Raw genomic sequence first — 26,283 nt, 5'->3', positions numbered from 1 at the left:
CAACACATTAATAACAAAAGTCAAGCAAAGTGTCTTGAATGTTTCAAATTTAGTGAACTTCTGACATAAACTTTTATGACATATCTGAATATCTTGAACATCATATGGAAATCATCTCTCTTACATATTTTTCCACAAAATAAAAAACAATATTAATCAACAGATAAACAAGTACAGGCACATCATTTTATCTTCTTATCTTTGTGTGGCATAGCTTACAGACAGAATGAGTTTTCCACCTCCTGTTGGAAAAGATGTGGAATAGAGTCTGAAATAGATAGACTACCCCTATAACTTACTAGATAGCAAAACGGGTTAGTCTACATCATTCCAGACTTGTTTTAACTCACTTACAAGCAATGGGCCGATTCCATCTACCAGAGTCTGGCTAGGTCTCTTGCACAAGGCAGAAATAGAAAGCAAATTCAATCGTGTCATTTTGTTTGTTTTTAGTCCTTATTATCTAATCTTCTTCTCTTTTTTAAAGTTCATAAACGTATTTACAGTCAGTGATAAAGTACAATTTGAAACAACTCAATAGTTTCAGGTCTGTTTAAGTTGAAAGTGCATGCATATTGACAAATTTCTCCTATATCGTAAAGGAATAGGAGAAAATAAAGATGGACACATCTGTATTTGCATCAAATACTTCAGTGATTTCCCATGGACTTTTGTAAGATCAATTCTCAAAAATGAAGAAATACATGTATATCTACCATCTCCCCCCCCCCCCCCTGCCCCCTTTCCACGAAAAGTGCAAGACTGAGAGTGACTCACATTGAAAGCAAAATGTCTTCCAATTTTTTAGCAGGTATGTCAATAGATAATTTAACAACAAAATGAGTTGCCCCTTATTATATTTTTTCTCCATGCATACAAGGGATATTTCAAAATACAGATGTTTTTTTTTTCCCTTTTCCTTTCTTTCTTCCTCTTTTCCACCTTCTTTTTCTTATAACTGCTTTTGGTGATCAACTGCATGGTACACAGGAATACTGTTCCTTTACTGTTTCTAAAAATGAGTTGCTTCATGAAAGTGCATACAAAATGGCAAATTCAGTTTGGCATATCACGGATAAAACATCAATGCGTGCAGATGATAAGAGAGAGACAGAGAAAGAGAGAGAGAGAAAGAGAAAGAGAGACTAGGAGAGAGAAAGAGAGAGAGAGAAAGAGAGAGACAGAGAGACAGAGAGAGTAATGGGGGATAAAGGAAAGAGGAAAGTGAACGTGAGACAGACTAAATTTTAAACATTGATTATCTCATCAATTGCTTAATTCAACTTTCTATTTCATAAAACACAAGTCGAGTATCACAGGGGCCTTTGTGCACTGTGTTTCTCACCCGAGTGGCCCAACACTGAATAATTGCAATTTGCAAGGCTTTTATGTCACATAATTCATGAAAGTTTCTGTCTTTACAGGGAAATAAATACATGTCAAAGAGAATACTGCCGTAAAGGTTTTGATACAAGAAATTAATGTACACAGTTCCTATTTCTGAAGCAAAAAGTAATATAAAAACGAAAATAATGGAATGTCTCTAAAACATTGAACTATTTCCAACCAACATGGAAATAAAAATAATTTGCTGTCTAACATTTGTCATGGAAACATAAACTGTGCATATTTTTGGTTTGTTCCTTCAGAATGTATTGGTTTTTTTCTAACAACTCCTGTGAATGCTTTCATGTAATGATGTAGTGTGTCATTCCTGCTAGAAACAAAACTAATTTTTCTCCGTAAATTCTGGACAGAAAATGAAATGGATTGATGCCAGTAACACAATCATAAACATAAAGACTTACAAATAATCAACCTGAAGACAATTTTAATACCCTCTTGCTGTTGTAATGCCTTTAGATGTCATTTTTTATTTCTATTTTTTAATTCAATTTACTGGATTCTATACATATTCATTGACATTGTACATTTTGTACCTTGTAACATTTGCATGTTTTAGTTGTGAAACTACCATACTTCAGCGATCCGACTGAAAAGCTATGTTTTTAATAACATGTGAATCTTAAATCCAAACTAGAAGAAGTCTTCAGATAATTTAAAATATTACTGTGATGTTCAGTCCAGTTTAGACAGTCCAAAAGGCGATGCACGAAGCCATTGAAATTGTCTCAGATTAATGTTTTCAAAGTCTTATTGATTGCATCTATTTTCTTGATTTGCCACCCCTACCCCACTTCTTACCAGACTTCCACTTTCCCTTTCCCTTCCCCCTCCCTCGCCCCGACCCTTTACCCCCTGCCCCCCTGCCGGTGAATTTCCTCGGACTCTTTTCCCTCCCCGATGTGTTGAATTGATTCTTGAAGTCGATCAAACAAGGAGGGTTATGTTTCAGGCTCTTGAAAGCCTTGATAGGGGAGTCGCTGAAAGGAACCGAGGAGGGATCTCGACGGACTCTGTCATCCCCATCGCTGTCGTCATCGATGTCGTAGTTGTCGTCATCGTCATCGTCGGAGTCGACAAGGAACTCGTCAAGGGCACTAGGTGAGTTCGGACCGCTCCTCTCCTCCTCCTCTTCAGACGAAATGTCTCTCTTTCTTTTCGATCTAAGTTGAGACGTCGAAGTGGCCTCGCCCCCTTTCGCATTAACCGCTCGTTTAGCTATAAAAGAACAACAATATGATTAAATCACATTAAAATGTTTATTTGTGGATAGTCAATATTTTGTAAAATTTTAAGTATATTAAATTGCTGGTACCCAAAGAAGATAATGGACTGCCAATCACCTATACACTCAACTTTCATGGACACTGGCAGTTACAATATGGCTTCGTCAAGATTGACAAGTATTTTGAGGACAACAGTCGCCATTTCCATATATTATCTACATGAAAAATTAATTCAGGTTGGCAGTAGCAGATATGCATAAAGTGCTGTACCGATATCAAAATAAATGCATTGCTACTTGTCTAATATCAAGATAAACTGGCTTTACAAAATGCATAGATGCTATTAATTCTTTGTAAAGTTTAATGCTTCAATCAAATTTAGGACTGAGGTACTTCTATTACAAATTTTGAAATATGTAAAGTATAAACTCAAACATCCCTTTCCCAAACTCAACTGCTGACATTCGTAAATGATGACAACAAAACAATAAAACAACGTGGGCGGATCATGGACAACAATCCAATGAACACAAACATGTTCAAACTATCATGCACTACTGAACCAATTAGCAGGCACCAATATGAACTCAAAGTGGTAGAGAACACAAAAACAAACTAGATGAATCTACGACTGCGCGCATTGGAAACTGATGCCTCCACCATAGAGCGATTTTACAAACCAAAACAGAAGCAATTTTTTAAAGGTCAAGTTTGATTGTAATCCATTAAAGGCATCGTTTAACAAAGTTAAATCTTAGAGATGCACGGCCCTACGTGTTATCAGTGGCTGTGATATGATGTAATATTGAAGCCCTCAAAAAAATTGCGCTTCAGAATGATCAAGAAGTGCCTCAAAAAAGTAAAAATCTTTGAGTGACCGGTTTTACCATATTTGTTTTCCCCAATAGACTGTAATGTTATGAAAACAGTTAGGAAAACGCAAAATTTTGTTTCGATTTCCAATCATAAATATCTTGATAATCAGATAGGCGATCATCTTGTAAAAGTCATGGGGTTCCTGACTGCCTGAAAGGTGTATTATTATCATTGCAGCATAAGCTAAATTCAGGCTTTTGTTTCAGGATCTGAGACAAAGTTACCGGATCCCTTTCTCTCAGAATATTGTGATTACACACTATTTTCATGTATATGTATGACCTTTGATCTTTGACTTCATGACCCCAAAATCTAATCTGTTCATCGGATCTAATGATAATGTGATCACAAGCTATTTTTGCATACATAATGAGCCTCATGACCTTTGACCTTGTGACCCTAAAATCTAATCAATTCATTGGCTCTGCAAGATACATCCATGACCCAAGTTTGGTGGGAATCCAACTATCGGTTCTTGAGATAACACGTTCACGGGAACAAGACATACAAACCTACAGACGTACATACATTTGTACGGACAGACGGACGACCCGAAACCATAGTGTGTTGGGGAGGCATAAAAACAAATGAACAAGAGACTGTTGGTGTTCTTTCGTGAAAAGCATGCATGACACAGACAACAGTCAACATGCAAAAACACAAGACAACTGCACACCAGAACCAATCTAACCATTGGGTGTCGTTGTTTATCCCCCCTGACCTAGCATCTCTTTAAGTCCGGCTCTCCGCATCATCTCCTTCTAACGCACCTCTGGTTCCTTGTGCTGCTGCGTTCCCACTCCTTGAACGTGACACCCCTCCCGTCGACGATCCCTCTGCGGCAGCGGTGGACAAAATTTGCCTTCTGGTTGATGATGATGTCGAGGTGCTGACGGCACTGGGGACCGCATCATTATTCTCGCTACCAAGGGCAATGGACTGTCTGGTGTTTTTCGATGGCGAGCTGGTTGATTCCACCTGGGAGTTGTTGGAGGCATCCATACGGTCCAGCTCGTTCTGTACATGCGCTTGGTAGAGAGACTTGGAGATGAACTTGTTGCAGATGAAGCATTTCTCCACTTCTCCTGGTTCGTCATCATCATCACCATCGCTGTCTGCGGCATGACTGGAGGTACTGTAACAGATACAGGGAAGAAAGATAGGTCAATTCAATTCAATTCAAATCGTTATTTCCAAATTCCAACATCAATTAAAACAATGTGTAAAAAGCAGTCAATGGGCAATAAAAACATTTTAAAACTATGACATTTCAATCAAACGAATTAGAAGATAAAAACAAAACAAGTATAGCATTCGATGAGAAACAAGGTAAGGAAAGGGGCAAGTAGACCATGTAATACATAATTCAGTTATTACTTAAAAAACTTAAGTGGATAATTGGAAAATGGTGAACACAATAAAAGCCAGGTTTGTGGCTTGTGAGAATGTGACCACTTCCTAGATTGATGATCAGAATGGAACAAAAAGACGGGATTCCGTAGAAGGTAAATCAGCTGCCTGAAGAAGCCAGCAGCAACAGGGAGGAACTGGCTAAATGTCAAGGAGCAGTTCTACGTACATCCAGTAATTGATTTACAATATCGCTCATAACTGTAACAGAGAATTTCATTCAATGATGAAAAGAAGGATAATATTTTAGAGTGGTGTCTACATCTTCATTAGCACTGGATTCGATGATTGTTTATCACAAGTTTCAGAGCTGGTGAACCCTAAATAAAGGTTTTTCAAAGTTACAGGACTTCATGAAATTACTCGGAAATTTGAAATATCAACATTTAAAGCAATTAATTTCTATTTTGTTTAAATAGTTTCTTTTATAATTGACATTATTACGTACCAACCCCTTGAGTAAAAAAAAAAAAAAAAGAATTCAAGAAAATTGGGGAAAAATAGGGAAAATCCAAAAAATCGGGGGGGGGGGGGGGGGAATCGGGAAGAAGAAGAAAAAAAGAAATCTGGAAAAAATCTGGGAAAATATCGCTAAATTTATTAGAATCTGGTAATTATCAGGCCTGTCTAACCTAAACAACAGCAAGAACCATACTACCATCCACTCACGTTTTAGATTGCCATTTACCCCTCTTGGGTGCGGGATGGTTGCGATCTGGTTGCTTTGACGATGACGATGAGGAGGGGCCAGGAGCGGTGACCTTGATCTCATTTCGGCGTACCATGTTCATCACAACGTTATCAAAGTGGCTCATACTCCCTACGCTGGATGTGGGGCTGTCGCTGGTGTTCTCAGAACTAGGAAATGTCCGTTTTCTGTTGGGAAGAATGTGGCCGAGGTGAGTCAGGATACCATGACAAAGTTTTAAGAGAATAAAATGGCCCTACAACCCAACTGCAACCCTAACTATAGATCTGTCATGAGAGGAATTTTTTTCCAGATGAGAAAAGAATTCTTTTGTTTAAGAACTGGCATGAAATGTACTCACTATGAACATGGCAGACAAAGAAAGCGGACAAAATATACAGTTCCTCAGGTAGACAAAGGAACATCCCTTCACTGCTATTATGTAAAAATGTGTAGAACAGGTGAATATGCATGTGACACCTGTTCCACACATTTTTACATAAAAGCAGTGAAGGGATGTTCCTTTGTCTACCTGAGGAACTGTATATTTTGTCCGCTTTCATTGTCCGTCATGTTCATAGTGACTACTCAAAGGTCATTTAGAGGTAGTCAAGCTTATGACGCATTATTGCATAAATTTGCATTTATGACACAGAGTCAATCTGGTTTTTATGCCTCCGTTACGAAGTAGCCGGAGGCATTATGTTTTCGGGTTGTCCGTCCGTCCGTCCGTCTGTACGTACGTACGTCCCGTTCTCGTGATCGCGTTATCTGAAGAACCGATTGATGGAGTCCAAAGAAGTCTACTCAACAATCAAGAAACTCACTAGGAAACCAAATATCAAGATGCAAACAGTAAAGAGCAAAGATGGACAAGTACTGACAGAGATAGAGGATGTAAAAAGGAGATGGAAAGAAAGTTATGAAGAACTTTATAACAACCAGAACCCTATCAACAAGGATGCAACTGAGGGAATTGCACAGATGACTAGTATGGAGGAAGAGCCTGAAATACTTAAAGAGGAGGTCATTAGTGCTATCAAAAGGATGTCAGATGGAAAGGCCCCAGGCTATGATAGTATAACAGCAGAGGAGTTAAAAGCATCCGGAGAGAGTGGCACTGACATCCTTCACAAACTCTGCAACCTAATCTGGAGAAAAGAATCTTTCCCAACTGACTGGGGCAGAGCCATTATAACACCTATATTCAAGAAGAAGGATAAGCTAGATTGCGGAAACTACCGGGGAATCAGCTTACTTAGCCATGCAGGAAAGATATTTGCATCAATCCTTCAAGAAGACAGAGGAAATTTTATCAGAGTCCCAGGCAGGTTTCAGACAGGGAGATCAACCATAGACCAACTGTTTACTCTAAGACAAATTGCAGAAAAGTACCTTGAAAAGAACAGAAGTCTGTTTTGCTGTTATATAGACTTCGAGAAGGCATTCGATTCAATATGGCAGGAAGGACTTTGGAAAGCTATGAGATTCTTTGGCTACTCCAATAAGACAATCTGTCTCCTAAAAGCACTATACAAAATCTCAGCTAGTGCAATCAGGGTAAATGGCGAACTTACAGACTGGTTCCCAACAACTGTGGGTGTACGCCAGGGCTGTGTATTATCACCACAGCTATTCAACATCATCCTAGAAATGGTTATGTTACATGCCACCTATGACACCCCTATTGGAATAAACATCCAAGGCCATCTGATCAACAACCTCCGCTTCGCAGACGACATAGTTCTTCTTGCATGCAACGAAATAGATCTCCAGTCCATTGTAGATTGTGTACAACAGTGGAGCTCAAACTTTGGCCTCAAAATCAATATTGCCAAGACAGAGGTCCAGGTCATCAGTAAACAGCAGCAAGACATTAACATCAGCATAGGTGGAACCAAACTACTACAGGTGGAAAAGTTTGTTTACCTGGGAGGTACCATCACTCAATCAGGAAAATGCACAGAGGACATAAAGAACAGAATTGGAAAAGCCCTGGGTGCTGTTCAAAGTCTTCACAGCATATTGACAGCCAAAGACATTAGAGATGTTACAAAACTTCAACTATATAAGGTACTCATCCTATCCATCCTTATGTATAGATCAGAAACATGGACACTGAAAAAAGAAGACGAGAACAGGCTCCTTACCTTCGAAATGATCTGCCTCCGAAAAATCTTGGGGGTAACCAGACTAGACAGAATAAGGAATACAATAATTCGGAAGACTCTAGGACTGGATGAGACAATTCTGGACAAAATAGCCAAAAAACGGCTATGATTCTTTGGCCACGTTAACAGGATGAGACCATCACGATACCCAAAGATACTCCTAACTTCTGATATCCATGGTGATAGACCCAGGGGCAGACCAGCCAAGAAATGGATAGATTGTGTAAAGGCCGATTGTGCTACTAGATGTCTGGGATCCCTCACAGAAGCGACCAGAACATCACAAGACAGGAAGATCTGGCTTGACGTCATGAAGCAGAAGCCATCACACATCTCCCAGATGGTGCGGAAGGCTTAGGTCAAGGTAGGTCAAGGAGGTTAAAGGTCAAAGGTCACAGGGCTCATTATGTATGCAAAAACAGCTCGTGATCGCGTTATCTCAAGAACCGAGTGATGGATTGCTGCCAAACTTAGGTCGTGTATGTTACTTGCAGAACTGATAAAGTGATTAGATTTTGGGGTCACGAGGTCAAAGGTCAAAGGCCACAGCGCACATTATGTATGCAAAAACAGCCCGTGATTGCGTTATCTCAAGAACCGATTGATCGATTGCTGCTAAACTTATGTCATGTATGTTACTTGCAGAGCAGATGAACTGATTAGATTTTGGGGTCACGAGGTCAAAGGTCAAAGGCCACAACGCACATTATGTTTGCAAAAACAGCTCATGATCGCGTTCTCAAGAACCGATTGATGGATTCCTGCCAAAATTAGGTCATGTATGTTACTTGCAGAGCCAATGAACTGAGTAGATTCTTGGTTCATAAGGTCAAAGGTCAAAGGTCAGGGGCTCATTATGTATGCAGAAATAGCTTGTTAACACATTCTCATTAGAACTGACAGATGGATTACTATTTAACTCAGGACATCTTGCAGAGCCAATGAACTGAGTAGATTTTAGGGTCATGAGGTCAAAGATCAAAGGGTCATTTATATGTATATGAGAAATTGCTTGTAATCACGATATTCTGAGAACCTGTTAATGGATTACATTTGAACTTGAATTCGAAAAATGTGTTCTGTTTTAGTTTGTAAAATTGCTCTATGACGGAGGCATCATTTTCGACTGCGCGCAGTCGAATTCCATCTAGTTGTTATTGCATCCTTCTAGCTGCCTATTGAATGTTTCCTTTTGTTAATTGTTATCCGGCAACCTGTTGGTATATAAATAGAAATATCTTGCATACCTTGAATGTTTGCAGGGCCTGACCTTTACTTTTTTTTTAGGGAGCCAGCCGGGCTCCTCAAGCACTTTTTCAGGGAGCCCGCAGGGGTTTCAGGGAGCCCAAGTTTATCACGTTTTTTTTGTGGTCATAATAATGGTCATTAACTATTAAAAAATTAAAACACACCGTCACGATACCTTTTTTTATAATCATCAGCGCCGGGACCAGGGAGGGGTGTATTATTAAGTGTAAATGTGACCATGAGGATTAACTGACTGTACTGAAGAATTAATCTTACAACTACTATGAAGCCCTTTGGCTACAGTAACAGTCTAACATTGGACTTTAGGTTTTATCAGAATGAGATACCATTGATTATATTTCTCATGCAATCGTTACCAAACAACACAGGCACTATGTTGAAAGTGTTGACGTGACTCACTGTTTTCATGAATGAAATCTTGCAAATAAAAGCTCAGTCGTAATAGCAGACGAAACGTGATTGAAATAGTCAAATACTTTTTTTTTTTTTTAATTAATCAAATGACGTATTACTATATGACAGCCAACCCATGGAAGGCTAAATTACTTTCAGTTTACAATAAAAACATTTTGTGAAATACATAAACTGTAAGAAAAAAACACACAACAGTTTATAGTAGTACACAAACCTTGCGAAAACATATGAAAGAAATAATAAATTCATTTATTGATTGCCGTTAAGTTAGTCCAACGACATTCAAGTCAAACTTTTTTATTCCATATTTTATTCTTTTCAGTCCCTTTGACCGTTTATACACGCCGCTTCAACGATTAGCCACGAATCTCCCTAATTCGTACATATGTTCACAAAACAACAATCAACCCTTTTTACACACGCCTTTGAAGTTTGTAGTTCGTAAAATTATGTTCAAACAATAATCAAGTCCATCCAGGTACGCACGCTGAAGAATAAGCACTCACGATCACAAACGCACATGTATCACAAACACGAGTCGACGTAAACATACACTCAGCTCTGGCAACGCAGCGACCACGTGCGTTTGTCTTAGTGTGTACATTCTCTGAGTGCACCGACATACAATGCAGCATGTATTGCGCACTCGTTACGAGTGCGGAGATATAACGTTATCATGCATGGCATTCCTGCACTGATCTCGATGTGTTTTCTTTTGCAACTCATTATTCGCGCTGGAGTTGAGCCAAGTGTGCCTTGGAATGCCTAGCGCATATTTCATGATTTTGACTGCGGAATTTGGGTTTTTAGAAGGATTAAAACATGGATTAAAGTGCTGGTAAGAAACAGCATTTTTCGTGGCTGATACTAGAAAAACTTAGGGAGCCAGCCGGGCTCCTCAAGCACTTTTTCAGGGAGCCCGCAGGGGTTTCAGGGAGCCAATGGCCACCGGGCTCCCGATAAAGTCAAGCCCTGGTTTGGATGTTAAGGACCCGGGCAAGGCAAGTGGATAAAGGGAGTTTGCTGAGGAAAACTCAGGATAACCCTTTAAGTTAGTGCTAGGGTGCAGACATTATGCACGAGCTAGATTTTATTTAGTAAGGCAGCAGAAACATTTTCTTCTGAGAAATCTCCACGTCAAGGTGAGATGCGAGCCCAAGCTGCCGTTTTTTTTAATTAAAATATTGGACCCTCGTCAATAAGGAGCTCGGCATGCCTGCACGATATCCATGGTCAAGGAGCGGGGAGTCAGCGAGATAGACATTACAGAACTGAGCTGCCAAGTCGACGGCGCTGTTTACCAAGTCTAGAGACTGGCCAAGCGACCCGGAGCTGTGAGGGACTCATCAGATAGAAGCTACCTTGTTTTAAAGTTATGTACTTGTAAATTGCTTATGTTCTGTTGATCTTGAACACCATGATTTGAAGGCTGAAGATTAAAACTTCATTATACCGTTTATACAATTGTGTTCTGTTGTGGTTTCTGATAAGATAGCAGTTCAAATAATTTTTTAAAAGTCACTCACGTGACAATATCTTTGAAGAAATAAAAACCTGAAGCAATAGACCAGTTCACGGTTAGCACATTACTGCAATGACCCCTAATATCCACAGATCTTCCAAACATGAAGAGGTCCCACTTTGTACATTTTTGAAATAATCACTCCTACAGCGATGGAAGTGCTATATAAATTGCCTTTGTTTCCCCTTTTCAAAGAATACTTCCACCTGTGTATCATGGAGTGCACTGAATGTGCATGAATGCATAATGATTACATAACTTTCATGAGCACGTATCCAGTATTTCTTCTCCGTGTATTTCAAAATTTGTTCTGCAATGACCTTATCTGCTCATGCTCAGACTACAACCGTAAACTGGCTTATTGTCATCAGAGCAAATGTCTGATCACTAACAAAATATGAGCAATGTCTGTAATTATCAGATTTTAATGACGTCACTACCCGAAAGATGTGACTCAGTATCAAACCCTGGATTGTTGTAGGAGTACCTCGGACAGCTAACCATCATGTACCATCTGCTGAGAGCTCGAATACCGTTGACTTCTTCTTGTGCAACATTAACTTAACACCCTTCTAGCTCTCAGCGCACAATATCATGTTTATGCCTACGTTTTATATATTAACAACAATAGGAAACAAATTTCTGTATTCTTACAGGGCAATAAAACTTGAATCTTAAAGGTATAGACCAGTTCTGGTCATGCGATTGCATTGTGAAAGAAACATTGTGGAATCAATCAGAAAAGGTTGATCATCTAGCATATAAGTATTTGTGTGTATTGCAAGGTTCTGGAATCATCAAAATGATAAGATATTTGGCCAAGTCTTGGTAAAGTTACAATCACTGTACACAAAAAAAATGTATATGGGACTACATGAACATGTGGCATAAAAATCTGTCCTGATTTTTACGATGTTACATGCCATATTTAGAATATTTAGGCATTTGAAGAGCCATGCTTTTTCAGGGAACATTTTTTATTTGATGTTCTTCCACACTTGCATAATACCAAATAATATATATATTTGTAAAGCGCTTTGAGAGGGCCTTCGCTCTTGTAAAGTGCTATATAAGAACTAGCAATAATTATTATTATTATGTTCACAAATCATTTTCACCTCTTCCCAGAACTCAGTCTTCTCTTTAACAACTTTCTAGCTCTTAGCGCACAATATCATGTTTATGCCTATGTTGTATATGTAACACCAATGGGAAACATATTTCTGTATTAATATGGGAAATAAAATTTGAACCTTGAATCTTTCAATTCGACCATTCTAAACACTCACCTGACATTCTGCTTCCTCCCAGGCCTCTTTATAGCCTCCTGTGCTTCTCCTGAGACGATCACATCATCATCGTCGTCGCCGCCATCGTCTCCCTCATCCTCCGATGACGTCCTGTCCAGCATCTCCATCCTGGCTACTATCCTGTCTCGAGGACTAGGGGGTCTGGGAGTGGGAGCAGGACCTGGTCTAGGTCTTCTTACAGGCTCTGGTCTTGCAGGTTCTAATATTGGAAATAGTACATTACAATCAGACCTAAAATGGTGCCTCCCAGTTCAATAAAAAGATTGCATTTCTTAAAGCCCCACTGTACTCCTTGTAGCTACTTTCCCTCTATATAGGAAACAATGGCTGATCAGTGACCATTGGTCCCCCATGATCCTATTTTTTTAATGTTAATTGAGAGCTTATTTGATGAGATAACCACCTGTCAGTGACCATGCAGAGAGGTCTAATCCCTCCAGGCCAAACTAGTGCGGTAGGGCTTTAATACAAAGACTGCATTTCTTAAAGGACTGTCTTTGCTTTATACTCAATGTAAACATTGATTACCCTGCCACATAATTGGTATAGCTCCTATCGAACGGCAGAAGAAAAAAAAGGGGGAGGGGCAAAATTGTAGTACAGAGATTAAGGGAAAGGGAACAGAGGAGAAAGGAATTGGTATTAACAAGGCGATAGGACCCTCCCACACCCTACCCCTATTCACTTGTCTTGCAATTTCACATTTCATCCATCTGGCAAGACCCCCCCCCCCCCCCCCCCCACCACACACCCCTCCAAGAGATAGAAGCCCCCTAAATGAGTAAGCCTACACAAACTGCTAGATATAGAATGTCTTCAAAACTGCAAACTCGTTAAAAGCAAATGATACAACAGTGTTCATAGTAAATAACGTTTAGTATATATTCTTTGAACAATGATTGCTGAATGCGGCAGGGAATAATTTTCCTGGTATCGCATCGCAATTTGCTATGCATTTTCGCATGACTGCTATACAAAATATCTTTTGTGTAGCAGTTTTCTTCCATAGAAATGTACAGAATTTCATTTGAAATATTTATCCATCGGCTGAAATTGCTAATCAAAAAATTTGAGGAAAATTATTCCCTGTGCGGTGAAAATGCTTGCCATAAGTGAAAGGCATTCGCTACACGTAAAGAAGGCCTAGAGAATCTTGCTTTGACAGGGAAAATTGTGGGAAGAAGGAGGATACTTTGGATGGACAGTCTGCAGAAATTGATGGAAGAGAGAGGAGTGAAAGAACTGGGAGTGGTACCAATACAGAAGGCTAGGAGCCGAGGGTTGTGGAACAGTATGATCGCCAAAGTCAAACGATATGGCACTTCGAGAGAGAGAGACGTACCTGCATTTTCCACTGGACCATTGCATTCTGCAGCATGGACCTCTATGATCGTCATGGCAAAGGTCACTCCGCAGAGGGGACACTGGACACCATCTGCTTCCACTTCGTCCCCACCACCGCCTTCGTGAACTTCTTCTTCCTCTGCTTGGTGATCTTCATCTCGTCTGGCTGGTTCCACGTTCTCCCCTAAGTCTTCGTCACTTGGCCCACCTCCCTCGTCCAGGATGTTGTCATCCATCTCGGCAATGGGGGAATCCGTTCCGATGCTCACAGCTGCTTCATTGGAGTTCTGACAGGATATAACAATATTTAAAGGCATTGTTTTAACAATATTAAATCTGAGATGCATGGCCCTACGTGTTATCAGTGTCTGTGATATCGTGTAATATTGAAGCCCTAAAAAAATTGCGCTTCAAAATGATCATGAAGTGACTCAAAAAGTAAAAATCTTTGAGTGACCAGTTTTACAATACTCGTTTTCCCCAACAGACTGCAGTGTTATAAAAACTGTTACAAAAACGCAAAATGAAATTTCGATTTCCAATCATAAATATCTTGATAATCAGACAGGCCATCGGTTTTTAAAAGTCATGGGATTCCTGACTGACCTAAAGGTTTATAATTATGATTGCAGCATGAGCTAAATGCAGGATTTTGTTTCAGAATCTGAGGCAATGTTACCGAGTCACTTTAACAAATTGAACTCCATGTAACATCCCTTCATATCATATTCCTTGTTCTGCTCTCTGTAATTGCTCTGTTCTCATGACTCTACAAAATCAATTTAGCAGTGTAAGCTTTCCAGAAAGAAAAAAAAATGGATCCTGACGACCTCTCTCTCAGGTTTGTCTTATCTAAAAAACAACTAATAATTAATGAAATACAACAAAATATTTCATGTGACCACGGGAGTTCAAAACAAAACAATTGATGAGTAGAGGTCCACACATTTGTGTTTTATGAAAACGGTCCAATGACCAAACTGCACCAGATGACTTGAAATGAAACATACAACTGCCTTTACCAAGACGAATCTTGACAAAAACTGCACAAACAGTAATAACTTACCTGTATTTCAGCTTCCTCATCAGCCTGATTGTCATTATGCTCATCCTCTTTCCTCGATTCATTTTCACCTCTGTTTTGATAATTTCTTGGCGCTAAACGGTCAACAACGTCTCTTCCACTGTTGTCTACAGCACCGTTGATTTGATTACGTTTATGACTTGAGCTGTTTTCTTGAGCAACAGTTTCTCCTTCTTCACTTTCCCCATTGTTTGATTCATCCAATCTATTCACATTGCTACTGCCCACATCCCCGATGCCATTTTCCTCCTGACGGGTAACCCCCAATCGATTCAATTTGTAGTAATCGAGTCTTTCTTCCTCGAAGCTATGGGCTGGTCCGTAAATAGAGCTAGAGGCAAGTTTGGAGGAAGCGGAAACTGTATCACTGTTGACACCGCTCTCAGCATGGTTTGTAGATGTAGAACAGGCTCTTGACTGATCAGCCGCAGAATCTGCACCTGTCCTTGAGGTAGGCATTCCAGAGGATACAGTCCCAGAGGCAGTTGCCTCTTGGTGTTGGTCAACTCTGGACATTGCATGTCTCCCACCGTTATCAGGCACAGTGGACGACACCCCTGAAGCACTCTCTGCAGCAATGGTTGCATGTGTCCTTGCATCGTTGTCCACCCTGAGCCTTGGGGAAGATGGCTGCGGACTCTCCATCTTGTCCCTGTTATTCTGCAGAGTTCGTGGTGAGCAATGCCCAACTTGCCTTGGGACACCGCTGGATGGTCTCACAAGCCCCCTACTGGACTTCCCACCAAAAACTGGAGATCTTAGAGAACTGCTGGACTGAGATTCAGGTGGAGTGGACCTTCTCGGTGACACCGTTGCAGTCAAAGGAGTCCTTGTTGTTGTGTTCACAGGAACAACCTCCACATCCGCATCGCTTTCGTCTGAACTTGACGATCTCCGCTTTGCCTCTCTCTTTCTGGTCATCTCAGATTTACTTGTCCACTCTCCAACTGCACGCTTCTGTACAGGAGAAACCTTACTGACTAGGGTCCTCGAACTGGATACCTCATCAGCAGTCCTTAAACTTAAAAATCCTGTTGTCCTGGCATTGTTTTGGACACCAGAAGACCCACTGACAGACCTTGTCCATTCTAGTTTTGGTTTAAATCCTGCAGGCCTAGCTTCTGCCTGTTGATTACCAGGCACTATCCTCACTTTATTGACATCAGTGTTATTCTGAAAGACTTTGCTAAGGTGCCCAAGGTCAGTTCTCAGGGGCTTCACCAGTCTTGCCTGGTTGGCCACTTCAGGATCATTCTCCTGGCTGTTGCCTGCACTCTCCTCATCGGACGACAGGAGCCACTGGAAGACTTTCTGGCCTCGTTTCTTGTGGACGATGGTGTCCTTCACGTGAGGTCCTACCACTACAGGCTTTCCCAGTGCCAACCTGTGCTTCTGCTTAGCTTGGGCCTTGAGGAGACGCATCTTGTACTGGTAGAACAGTCGCAGAATGACAGCGGTGTAAGCATTCGGTAGGACTCCATCTGGTGCCAAGAATGGACTCTTGTGATTAGGCTGTGGAAAAAGAAGAGAGAGTAGTTTGTTTATCAATTATTTCTTCACATTCTGCAGATAAAAAAAAATGATTCTCTAATCTGTAGTTGGAAAGAAAGATACCGTCAAATTCATTTGGAGAAATCATAGATGTACAAACATGAAAACAGTTCTTTATTTGGTCAAGATGTGGTTTAGAATCTCAATGGGTCAATTTCCAAACAGATTATCTTTGGACTTATTATGCACAATAGTCTGTATGCCATACATCTTCTAATCATAAACTTAAGAAAATTTCTTGATATGACCGTTGATATGTAATTATTTCTGATACTACTACTACAACACCCACCATTAGACGCAGACCTTATTAATCAATGGCCATATCAAAGAGATGTTTTATTTTTGGATGGTATAACTGGATAAAAGACAAATCATAGAGAATACCTATATCAAACAGATTGGCCTCTTTTCAAAGTATTTGGGGGAATCTGTCCTCAACATTCAAAATGCAATCAAGTCACAAAATATACATTATCTCCAATGTTTAAACAAATCGTTGTGTTGCTCCATATTCATTGAATAGATGTGTTGTCATATTTCAGAAACTAACCTTCCTGTATAGCAGCAGCAATGCCATCACCGCAATGACCACAAGAGAGGAAAAAATATAGAGGAGAGAAATACAATACGATTAAAAAACTGAATTCATTTCAATTTAGTGAAAAAGCAATTGTACTAGAGGACCAGATGTTCAATGTTTTATGCCAAGGTTTAAAACACGATACAACAGTGGTTAAATTGACATTGATTACAAAATATTTTTGTGGTTTGAGAATTTCTTCAGGATTTTTTGCATGTTAGAGGGTTAGTACGGTAGGAGGAATATAATAAGTGACATTTCATAAAAAAATAACACATTTTTTTTCATCAACCTTCAAAAATGTTACCGGTTCACAAGTCCATCCTGATATTGGTTTTAATACAACATCAGAAAGCTGTGAATTTTTGAAATTGCGATCAATCAAACACAAATGGGCAACTCTGTGAGGTACCTTGCAATTTGTCATCATACATGCACCCTACATATATGCAAAATCTTTTCCATCATCATATAAGAAGAAAATGAAAGTTCATTACATTTTCTTTACAGAGCAAATTGGAGAGGAGCTCGCAAGATACGTCATAGTGCTGCAAATCTGTTTTTCTTGACCGTTACTTCAAAAATTCATAACTTTCTTTTTTTAATCGGATATTTGCTCAAATTTTCACTGACCCATTTTTCTCATTTTACTGCTTCTATTAAAACCATTTTATATCAGGGTGGACTTCCCCTTTACAATAACATGTCCCTGACACACTGTAATAATGCATACTAATATTCAGAACAAGGTAAACCTGAAGCTTTGCACTAACACCATGCTCTGTTCTCCATTTTCTGTTATCACTTTCCTTTTATGCAACATGTGTATTGAAATAAACAAAACACAATGAAACACTTTTTATTCAAACAATCAAGAAAACAAATCTATCTATCACAATGGATTTAGGAATGCCCCTGTATTACCTGGGATCTACAAGTGGTACCCCAGCATTGTCCGAGAACCTTTCTGGGAAGTCGATGAAACCCGCATCTTGAGAGGGTGGTGCACTGCTGTCCTCATCTTCGTCGCCGGCTCCGACCTCCACATCGACCTCCGACCCTTCGGATTCCGATTCCTGGGCCAGCCGCGGAGCTTTGGTCTTGTTGCTGTTGGTCCTGAGTTCAGAGCCCTCTTCGCCGTTTCGCTTCCTCTTTCGCAAACTCAGCCTTGTTCTCCTCAAGTCCATATTGGAACTGCCACTGTGCAGACAATGAAACACGAATTCACTTAAAGTTAATACAAAGTTTTGGTATGGGGTCATGAATTTGGTTCAAATGAACATATTGAAAGCATATGCGATCCTACAATATTCAGTGATCGTTGTCGCGGTTGAAATCGAGTCTAAAGTGAAGAAATTGTAAATAATAAACTTTTTAAGTTGTATAGCTCCCTCTCAAGGTCAAGGTATTCATTTAGCTATAAAACAATGTTTTTCGACTAAAATCAACTGATTTGCTATTGCCGTTTGGAAATTATACATGGTCGCAGCTACCATTGTATGGCCGTAGGCGCTATTTTAAATTTATCAAAATTTACCGGGAGCACCAGTAAATTTTTATGTTCAATTTTGCTCGAAAGCGGAAGTGTTTTAGGGGCTGAATTTCTTGTGCTTATGATACATCCACAGGGGCATCTAAATATATCAAAATTGTAAAAAATCACTATCCAGCCAATTTTCTAAATTTCATAAAACTTTGTATTACCTTTAAGTGAAATAACAATAAAGACAAGCACAAGGATATTGTGATCAATTACTGTTCTCTGTACCATGAAAAGTTACAGGTAGTCTTGCCATCTATATATTTTTAACAGTAAAAATAAAATGAGTGAATATCTACACATTTCTGTTTAACTGTACAGTCCATAAATTTGTTTGGTTGACAGTACTGCAGAATCCAAGTCCTCAAGCTTGTACATGACAGATTGTTGTCAATTTACTACAATGAAACTCCTAAATTACAAACAGATGTCCAACGTCATCATTTACAATGAGAAATAATTAGCTGTTTACATTGTTAAATAAGTGGATATGAAAGCCTCCTACTGCTATTGCCATCCTTCCAACTGCCCCATCCACTAATTACACCCTGCTGCCCCCCCCCCCCCCTGATCTATAGAGCTGACTTTATCAAACAGTTATCATAGCCTGCTACACATACTTCCTACTTCCATCCTGTTATCTTGCCACCTGCCTCATCCCCCTGCTGCCACCCTATGCCCCCCCCCCAACCATCTCTGCTAACTTTACTCGACAGTCAACATAGCCTGCTACCCTCTGCTTCTACCCTACTACCTTAATAATAATAATAACTATAGGCATTTCTATAGCGCCGTCTACTTATTACCCCAGCTTTAGCCTAGCTGCCATTACAGCGCTCCAGCATTTCAAGGAATTAATTCCTGCCAGGTACCCATTTACCTCACCTGGGCTGAGTGTGGCAAATGAAGATCTTGCCACCTGCCCCATTCCCTGTTGCAATCCTGCTGCATCCCCCCCCCCCTCCCCTCCCCTCTCCTCCCCTCCCCTCCCCTCCCCCCCTCCCCTCCCCCTCCCCTCCCCCTCCCCTCCCCCTCCCCTCCCCCTCCCCTCCCCCTCCCCTCCCCCTCCCTCTTCCCCACACACACACCGTCATCACTTCACTTACCCTCTGTCTTCCTCTTGACTGTGCGTTGATTCAGGCTGAGGCTGTAAAATGAGAGAGGATAAAAGGATAAGTCAAACATTATCAGAGAGGGGCAAATTTACAAATTAAGAATCAGATAAAAATTTAATAATTATTTCATCAAGTAACTGCAGAAGTCAGGCATCAACCTTTCGCTTTACTTCACACTAAAATATAAAAGATATGCTCCTAAATCAGAAGTGTGGAAATACAGCATGAAGTTATGTGCAAATGGGTAAACACAAACAGAAAATTAAACACAAGTTTCATATACATAATCCCGAAAACTATGCTGCTCTTCTTTGAAGTTGAGATTAAATGAGATTATTTACAGTTTACAATTTACAAGGAACAATTCTTACCTCATATCCCTGATGGGACCTCTGACTATCGAGTTCTTGTGCAAGCTCATCCTGGTCTTCCATCACATCAAAGATATCGATGCTTCCCTCCTGATCCCCGGGCCTCTGATTATCAACATACAGTTCTTGTGAGAGCTCCTCCTGGTCTTCCGTCACATCAAAGATATCAATGCTTCCGTCCGGAGTTACCGCGTTACGGTCCTCCAGTGGACCTACTTTAGCGACAGCCTTTTCGCTGGATTGAGTAGGGCAACTGCTAGAGGCATGGGGTGGCTGGCCTGCCGTTATCTCCTGCGATGAAATTTTATCAACCTAGAATGATAGACACATTCACAATCACCAATTAAACATTTGGACAAACTGACTTCATGACATTCAATCAATATGCAAATCATTTCCAAAGTGTCTTCCGTCACGATAAACTACTACTAGTACAGTACCATGCCATGTGCTAATTTTTCTCTACCTGTATGAGCCAAGAAAGGGATGGTAAACACTATGAATTTTATAGTCGAGATCATAGGTGCAAAATATAAAAGTCTAGCAACCTTTGCAGGAGATTTTCGAAAGGATATTTTCATTTTTAAATTGGTGCTGAATAGCCCAAATGGGGTGACGCATTCAGGTTGTTTATAAAAAGAAGGAAAAAATTACAACTGTGGCCTACTTTTTTGCAACAAAAAAATGTCTCACCTCCTCATCTGACTGGAGCAAGATGGAGGAACCGACGGAAGAATCATCATCATCTCCATTCCCCTCTTCATCCTCGACATCATCCTCCACATGGCCACTGGCTTCAGCCGCCACGCCCCTCTCATTCTCCTCGTTACTGATATCAGTGACATCGCTATCCTCCCCATCACTGCTTCCAGCACCATCCATACGGCTGTTCTTATGAGATGCATCACGTCTACCGCTTGTCTGAGCCTGAGCCTGAGCCTCGCCATGGATGCCCAGACCAACATCCTCGAGGCCAGAGGAGTTCCCGTCACTCTCTCCTCCTCCTACTCCGTTGTTGGTCTGCACCCTGTCGCCTCCTTCGATCTCATCGTTGCTGATGATTCCATCACTGGTCGAGTTTGTTACCGATGTGACTTGCGTTTCTTGGCGACTCAGCTCTAACGCTCTCTGATAAGGAAGGGGAGATGAACGGAATACAAAATGAATCAATTTTCAAAAGTATTCTCACATTTTCTCTTCTTGATATTTACGATCAAATGGCATTCATGACAGTTTTCACTGAATACAAAGTTTCAAATTTAAGTTGATGAGATAAAAATACCAACTTAGGATTTCAGACCAGTATTTCCATTTGTATGTGGGGGAATAAGGCAAGCACTTCATGACCAAAAACACCTTACCTTTTCTCTAAGATTCCAAACATAAAGATCTTAAATTTTCATCTTTTCTTAAAGTTTCTTAAAATTCATCAAAGTTTGTTCCAACATTTATCAATCTGTTTTTTTTCCTTCTCTAATTTGTCTACTTTCACTCCAATTAAATTTCAAGATGTGATTGCCTATCAATACATAAGAAACTAGCTTCCAAATGAAGTGCCTTGATCAGGGATATCATACTTACTTGAAATTCTTCCTCCTCTTGTTTCTTGACTGCAATGTTAAAATTAAAAAAATGTATATCAAACAGTGTCAGACATCTGTAGACAAGTAGCAATACAAACTTATTCCTTTAACATATCTCACCATAGTAAATAATATTAATTACAGTGCTTATATAGCGCCTTACACTTACTTTGTCAGAAGTCTCTAAGCACTCTACAATAATGCAGCATAATTACCCTGGCTTTAGCAGTGCAGCTGTTACGCGCGCTGCGTTTCAAGGAATAAATTCTTACCAGGTACCCATTTACTTCACCTGGATGGAGTTTGGCAAATGTAGATCAGTGTCCTGCCAAAGGACATTAGTGCAGCGGCGGGACTCGAACCGCGGACCTTGTGATCGACAGTCCGGCGACGTATCCACTCGACCACAACACCTCTACCTCTACATAGTATGCAGCTATACCATTAAGTAAACTATTTAGTTAAGACTGAAAATGTCAGACTTAACTATTATTATATTTACCACATTACTTAGCAAGACCTAAAATATTAATACATCAATACATCAATATTAATACACCTATCAAGCTAATTTTAAAGATAAAGATATCTTTTTGTTGTAGGCAAAGGTGAGTCCTGGCCTGGTTAATATTTTTTTCCTCTCTCTCTCTCTCTCTCTCACTGTCTCTGAAATGCAGCCTATAATAAGCCAATTCATAGTTCTGAGCATGAGCAGATAGAGGTCATTCAGACCAAATTGTAAAATACACGGAGACAAAATACTGGATACTTGCTCATGAATGTTATGTCATCATTCACAATTCACAATCATTATGCACAAGTAGTGCACTCTGTGATAAACAGGTGGAATTATTCTTTGAAAAGAGGAAACAAAGGCTATTTATGTAGCACCTCCATCGCTGTAGGAGTGATTATTTGAAAATGTACAATGTGGGACCTCTTCATGTTGTGAAGATCTGTGGATATTCAGGGTCATTTGGGACCACTTTAGTAAAGGTGAAAAGAATAAGTGGAATATGGCTTACTTCTCTGTTCTTCCTCTTCTTGCTGTCTGCGAACCAGCTCTCTGTTGCTTGGGCGGCTGTTCCTATGGTTTTCTGTGCTTGCGGTACTGCTACTCACCATTCCCATGCATTCAATCTGGAATAGTGACAAAAGGACGTTTTAAAGGCATCGTTTAACAATGCTTCCAGTTATACAAATATGAGATGCATGGCCCAAAGTGTTATCAGTGTCTGTGGTATTGTGTTATATTGAAGCCCTAAACAAAATTGCGCTTCAAAAAATGATCATAAAGTGCCTCAAAAAAGTAAAAATCTCAGTGTGACCGGTTTTACCATACCGTATTTTCCCCAATAGACTGTTGTGTTATAAAAACCGTTAAAACCGTTTTGAATAACAATCATAAATATCTTGATAATCAAACAGGCGATCGGCTTGTAAAACTCATGGGATTCCTGACTGACCTAAAGGTTTATAACTATGATTGCAGCATGAGCTAAATCTAGGATTTTGTTTCAGAATCTGAGGCAATGTTACCGAGTCACTTTAACAGCAATGCCATAGATTTATCCAATATTTTTAGACCTCTTTGCGGATTGATCTTTTGAATCTGTGTGTAGTCTACAATTCCAAATGCAGACTATTCCTCCTCCATTATCCCATATATGTATCATCGTCCATCATCATAGACTCTACTTGCCTCATCCTCGTCTCCATTCTTATGCCTCTGTTGAGCGCTGCTCTCTTTGCCATCTCTCTGATTCCTCTCCCTTTGGCCGGGATTCCAAGAGGAGCAGCCCTCTCCATCCTGCTCTGTAGGCTGGTTACTGGTATCAGCAAACGTGAGGGCCACAGGCTTACGGTGAATTCGCTTCTTACCCATGGCAGAAGCTGCAAGAAATAAATTTACATATCTGTTGGTGCATTGTAAAAAATATTGAAAAATAAAAATTATAGGAAAAAACGAGATCACAGAATCTACGCGAATAAAAAAATTGCCAATATGGGCTGTGTCTCACGAAACCGACATCCCGTTAAAATGTGTGTAATAAGTTTAAAACACGTTTCAATGGGATGTTGGTGAACTTGTACTTGACGGTTTCATGAAACACTGCCCTGGTGACTGGATTGCGATGTATTCATGGACAACTCTTCCATTTGTCATGTACAAATAAATACTTCATAACTTTCTGTTCTTCTCCTAAGCGCCTTCTTCCTTGAAGCACTAATAAAAAAAATACTGTGGGTTGTACATGTATATCAATAAAAGTTCTTTAAGAAGAAAAGACCCTCCCAAGTCATACATTTTGGAAAAAATACATTTTAGTCACTTTGTGTGATGGCACAAATGGGAAAGTTGTCTGGCATTAAATCATATTGTCGATTCAGCCAATTCAAAGTGCCAATAGGCCATAAAGATAGATACAACTTTCAAAAATTCATAACTTTCCCTTTTTTTTGTCCAATCTCATTCAAACTTTCGCCAGTCTGCTTTTTCGAGTTGGATTTCCCTTCTAAAATGATTTTGCAGTGAAAACGATTGACCTGCCGCAAACAGGTGACCAGCCACAAATCTCAGCATGTACTAGTCTAGAAACCCATATCTGCTTCTTCTTCTTCTTCTTCTGTACGTGTCGACAGACTTGTTAGTCCATATAAAGGCACATGGTCATGGAATAGAGCAATCTTTTAGATCTACTCTACTAGTCTGATGGGGTGACCGAAATTCGCAGAAATTTTTGAAAATATTAGGAAATGTGATATTCTATCCATGATTTCTCATATTCTACACAAAATTCTTTAGTTTAAATATTACCAAATGAACGGTAACGTTTTTTTACTACAAAATGGTGCGACTAGAAAAATTTTGTCAAAGAATTCTGGAGATATCAAGATCTCAAAATTTGATGTCGGTTCGGCATGCACTGCAACACGCAACTGGGAAAAAGTCATAAAAAAAGACGAGACCTTATTTCGCTTATGGGAGTTTACAGCTGATACATGTATATCAAAATATAGCGATGCATCACGTTTAAGATAGATCTAGGCCTAATTTCATAATTTGTAAGGCTAAATCATCCAAACAGTTGGTATCACTTTTTATTTACAATTTTGATAACATCTTCTCTTGATTTGAAGATTTCTACATTTTCCTAGACCCTTGTCAGTAAGTTCAAAATTTTCTAAACGGACACAAAAGACAGCAAAATTTGCTGATCTTTTGTCAATATTTTCATAATTTCACACCCAATTCAACTGAAAATTTATCTCTTGTTTACTTTTTATTCATCTTTCTATTGGTGGTATCTGATTTACGAAATTTTACTTTACTAAGGTCACACACCATCCATGACACACTCATAACTTTTTCATACATATTTCAACTTTCTAATTCTAGAAGTCTAGACCTTGGCTTCACCTTGTCCTTGACAATCAATAGACCCTAGGGAAAAAAACTTAGGAAAGAAGACCGAGATCTACGCAGCAAATGACAAAATAAAATGCTAACTGGTGCTGAATGAACGATTTGACGACAGTATCATGGACAAATGATGGACCATCATGCCTTCATCTTTCAAGTTTCATGGACAAGTGGTTTCTGGTTTCAATTTTCAAAATTTCATGTTCATGCCACGGCTGCATAAAACTGGTAAAACTAAAATTTGTCAAAAACTGAAGCAGTGCATTCATTTTCATGATTTAGCAGGTTTAAGCCAGAATTTTCGAACTAGAATTGTGTCTGAAAAAATTAAAAGCAAAAATTGAGGTCTTTTCAAATTAGATAAAAGTATAGGCCTAAACATTTTCATTTTCATTTTCTCAAATTAGAGTCTAGACTATTTTCATGATTTTTAATGCAAATTTTATTATCGACATGCGACATGATTGATTGATGATCAGAATTTGCAGAAGTCAGACAGAAAATGTTTACACTGACCTTATTTAGTATAATATCTGGAGTCAAAATACAACGAACAATTCCATTATTAGTTTGGTTTAACTTTGAAGGAATGATTTTACAAATGTAGTCTCAGAGTGCACAGCTCCAGTGAGTTCCAATTCCAATATTCGTGCTGAAATCCAAAAGCAAAACATCGTTTGTGTGCACATTTACACATGGCAAAGGATTCGTTCCAAATCCATATCGCCCCCGCATATCTCGGAATCCAGAAAAATCGTCCCGCTCACACCGTCCGTCGCGTTTTTTTTAATGAATTATTAATCAAGTTGGATATCCGGGCCACATATGTAAATGCGAAGAGGTAAAATGATGTTATAAAATGGAAAAAAGACAATAGTAATGACTTGACAGGATGACCCATGAAAGCTGAAAAGGTTATTTACATTGGTTATATCCAATCCCGGTATCCAATCTACAAAGTTAGTACATGATTATAGTCTTCATTTAAAGATATAAAATAATCTCGGTAAAATTCATGAAAATAAAAGCACAAACAAGATAGGCCTTTTAATACTTTGAGAATAACAACTTAAAAGAAATAACACTAATCACAGTCGTGATTTAAGAAGTTAATCAATTTTCAAGTAATACATTTAAAAAAAAACTATAGGCCCCCGGAAGTTCTTGAGTTTAAACAAATGTGAACCTTTAAGATGATCGTCACGAGCGAAAGAAAAAGTAATTTTCCTTTTCCTCCTTGAAAATCACATGGCTCCTGTCAGATCATTGTAGAAAATAATCATCTCTTTCTTTCACAATTTTAGAATTTGTTTCCTACCGTTCTATTTTCATCCGAAGTGTTTGTATGCACATGCCGGGCCAACTCTTCGGCAATATAATCTGTATGTGTGAATTAAA

The 26,283-nt window shown here is 39.5% G+C and overlaps 1 protein-coding gene across 1 annotated transcript; it reads right to left on the bottom strand.

Moving 5' to 3' along the window:
- Positions 1–32: 32 nt before the first annotated feature.
- LOC100891405 lies at positions 33–25,561 on the bottom strand. Its single transcript, XM_030986435.1, has 15 exons — positions 25,402–25,561; positions 23,164–23,354; positions 22,487–22,601; positions 21,460–21,488; positions 20,572–21,006; positions 19,879–20,190; positions 19,499–19,539; positions 17,777–18,052; positions 16,823–16,826; positions 14,701–16,230; positions 13,633–13,921; positions 12,270–12,489; positions 5,586–5,792; positions 4,277–4,641; positions 33–2,622 (listed from the first exon to the last, which is right to left on the bottom strand). The coding sequence occupies exons 2-15, from the start codon at positions 23,344–23,346 to the stop codon at positions 2,168–2,170; spliced, it is 4,461 nt and encodes a 1,486-aa protein (XP_030842295.1). The 5' UTR covers positions 23,347–23,354; positions 25,402–25,561; the 3' UTR covers positions 33–2,167.
- Positions 25,562–26,283: the final 722 nt, after the last annotated feature.

Source organism: Strongylocentrotus purpuratus, unplaced genomic scaffold (genome assembly GCF_000002235.5).
Source record: "Strongylocentrotus purpuratus isolate Spur 01 unplaced genomic scaffold, Spur_5.0 spur5_scaffold_15, whole genome shotgun sequence".
NCBI lineage: Eukaryota > Metazoa > Echinodermata > Echinoidea > Camarodonta > Strongylocentrotidae > Strongylocentrotus > Strongylocentrotus purpuratus.
The sequence above is the reverse complement of the archived record's forward strand: the minus strand, read 5'-3'. Positions and strand labels throughout refer to the sequence as shown.

Coding starts and splice junctions, on each gene's coding strand:
- LOC100891405 (XM_030986435.1), bottom strand. CDS start 23,346: ATGGGTAAGAAGCGAATTCACCGTAAGCCTGTGGCCCTCACGTTTGCT. Junction 13,922..14,700: donor ATGAGGAAGCTGAAATACAG/GTAAGTTATTAC, acceptor ATATCCTGTCAG/AACTCCAATGAAGCAGCTGT. Junction 5,793..12,269: donor GGGAGGAAGCAGAATGTCAG/GTGAGTGTTTAG, acceptor TCTTCCCAACAG/AAAACGGACATTTCCTAGTT.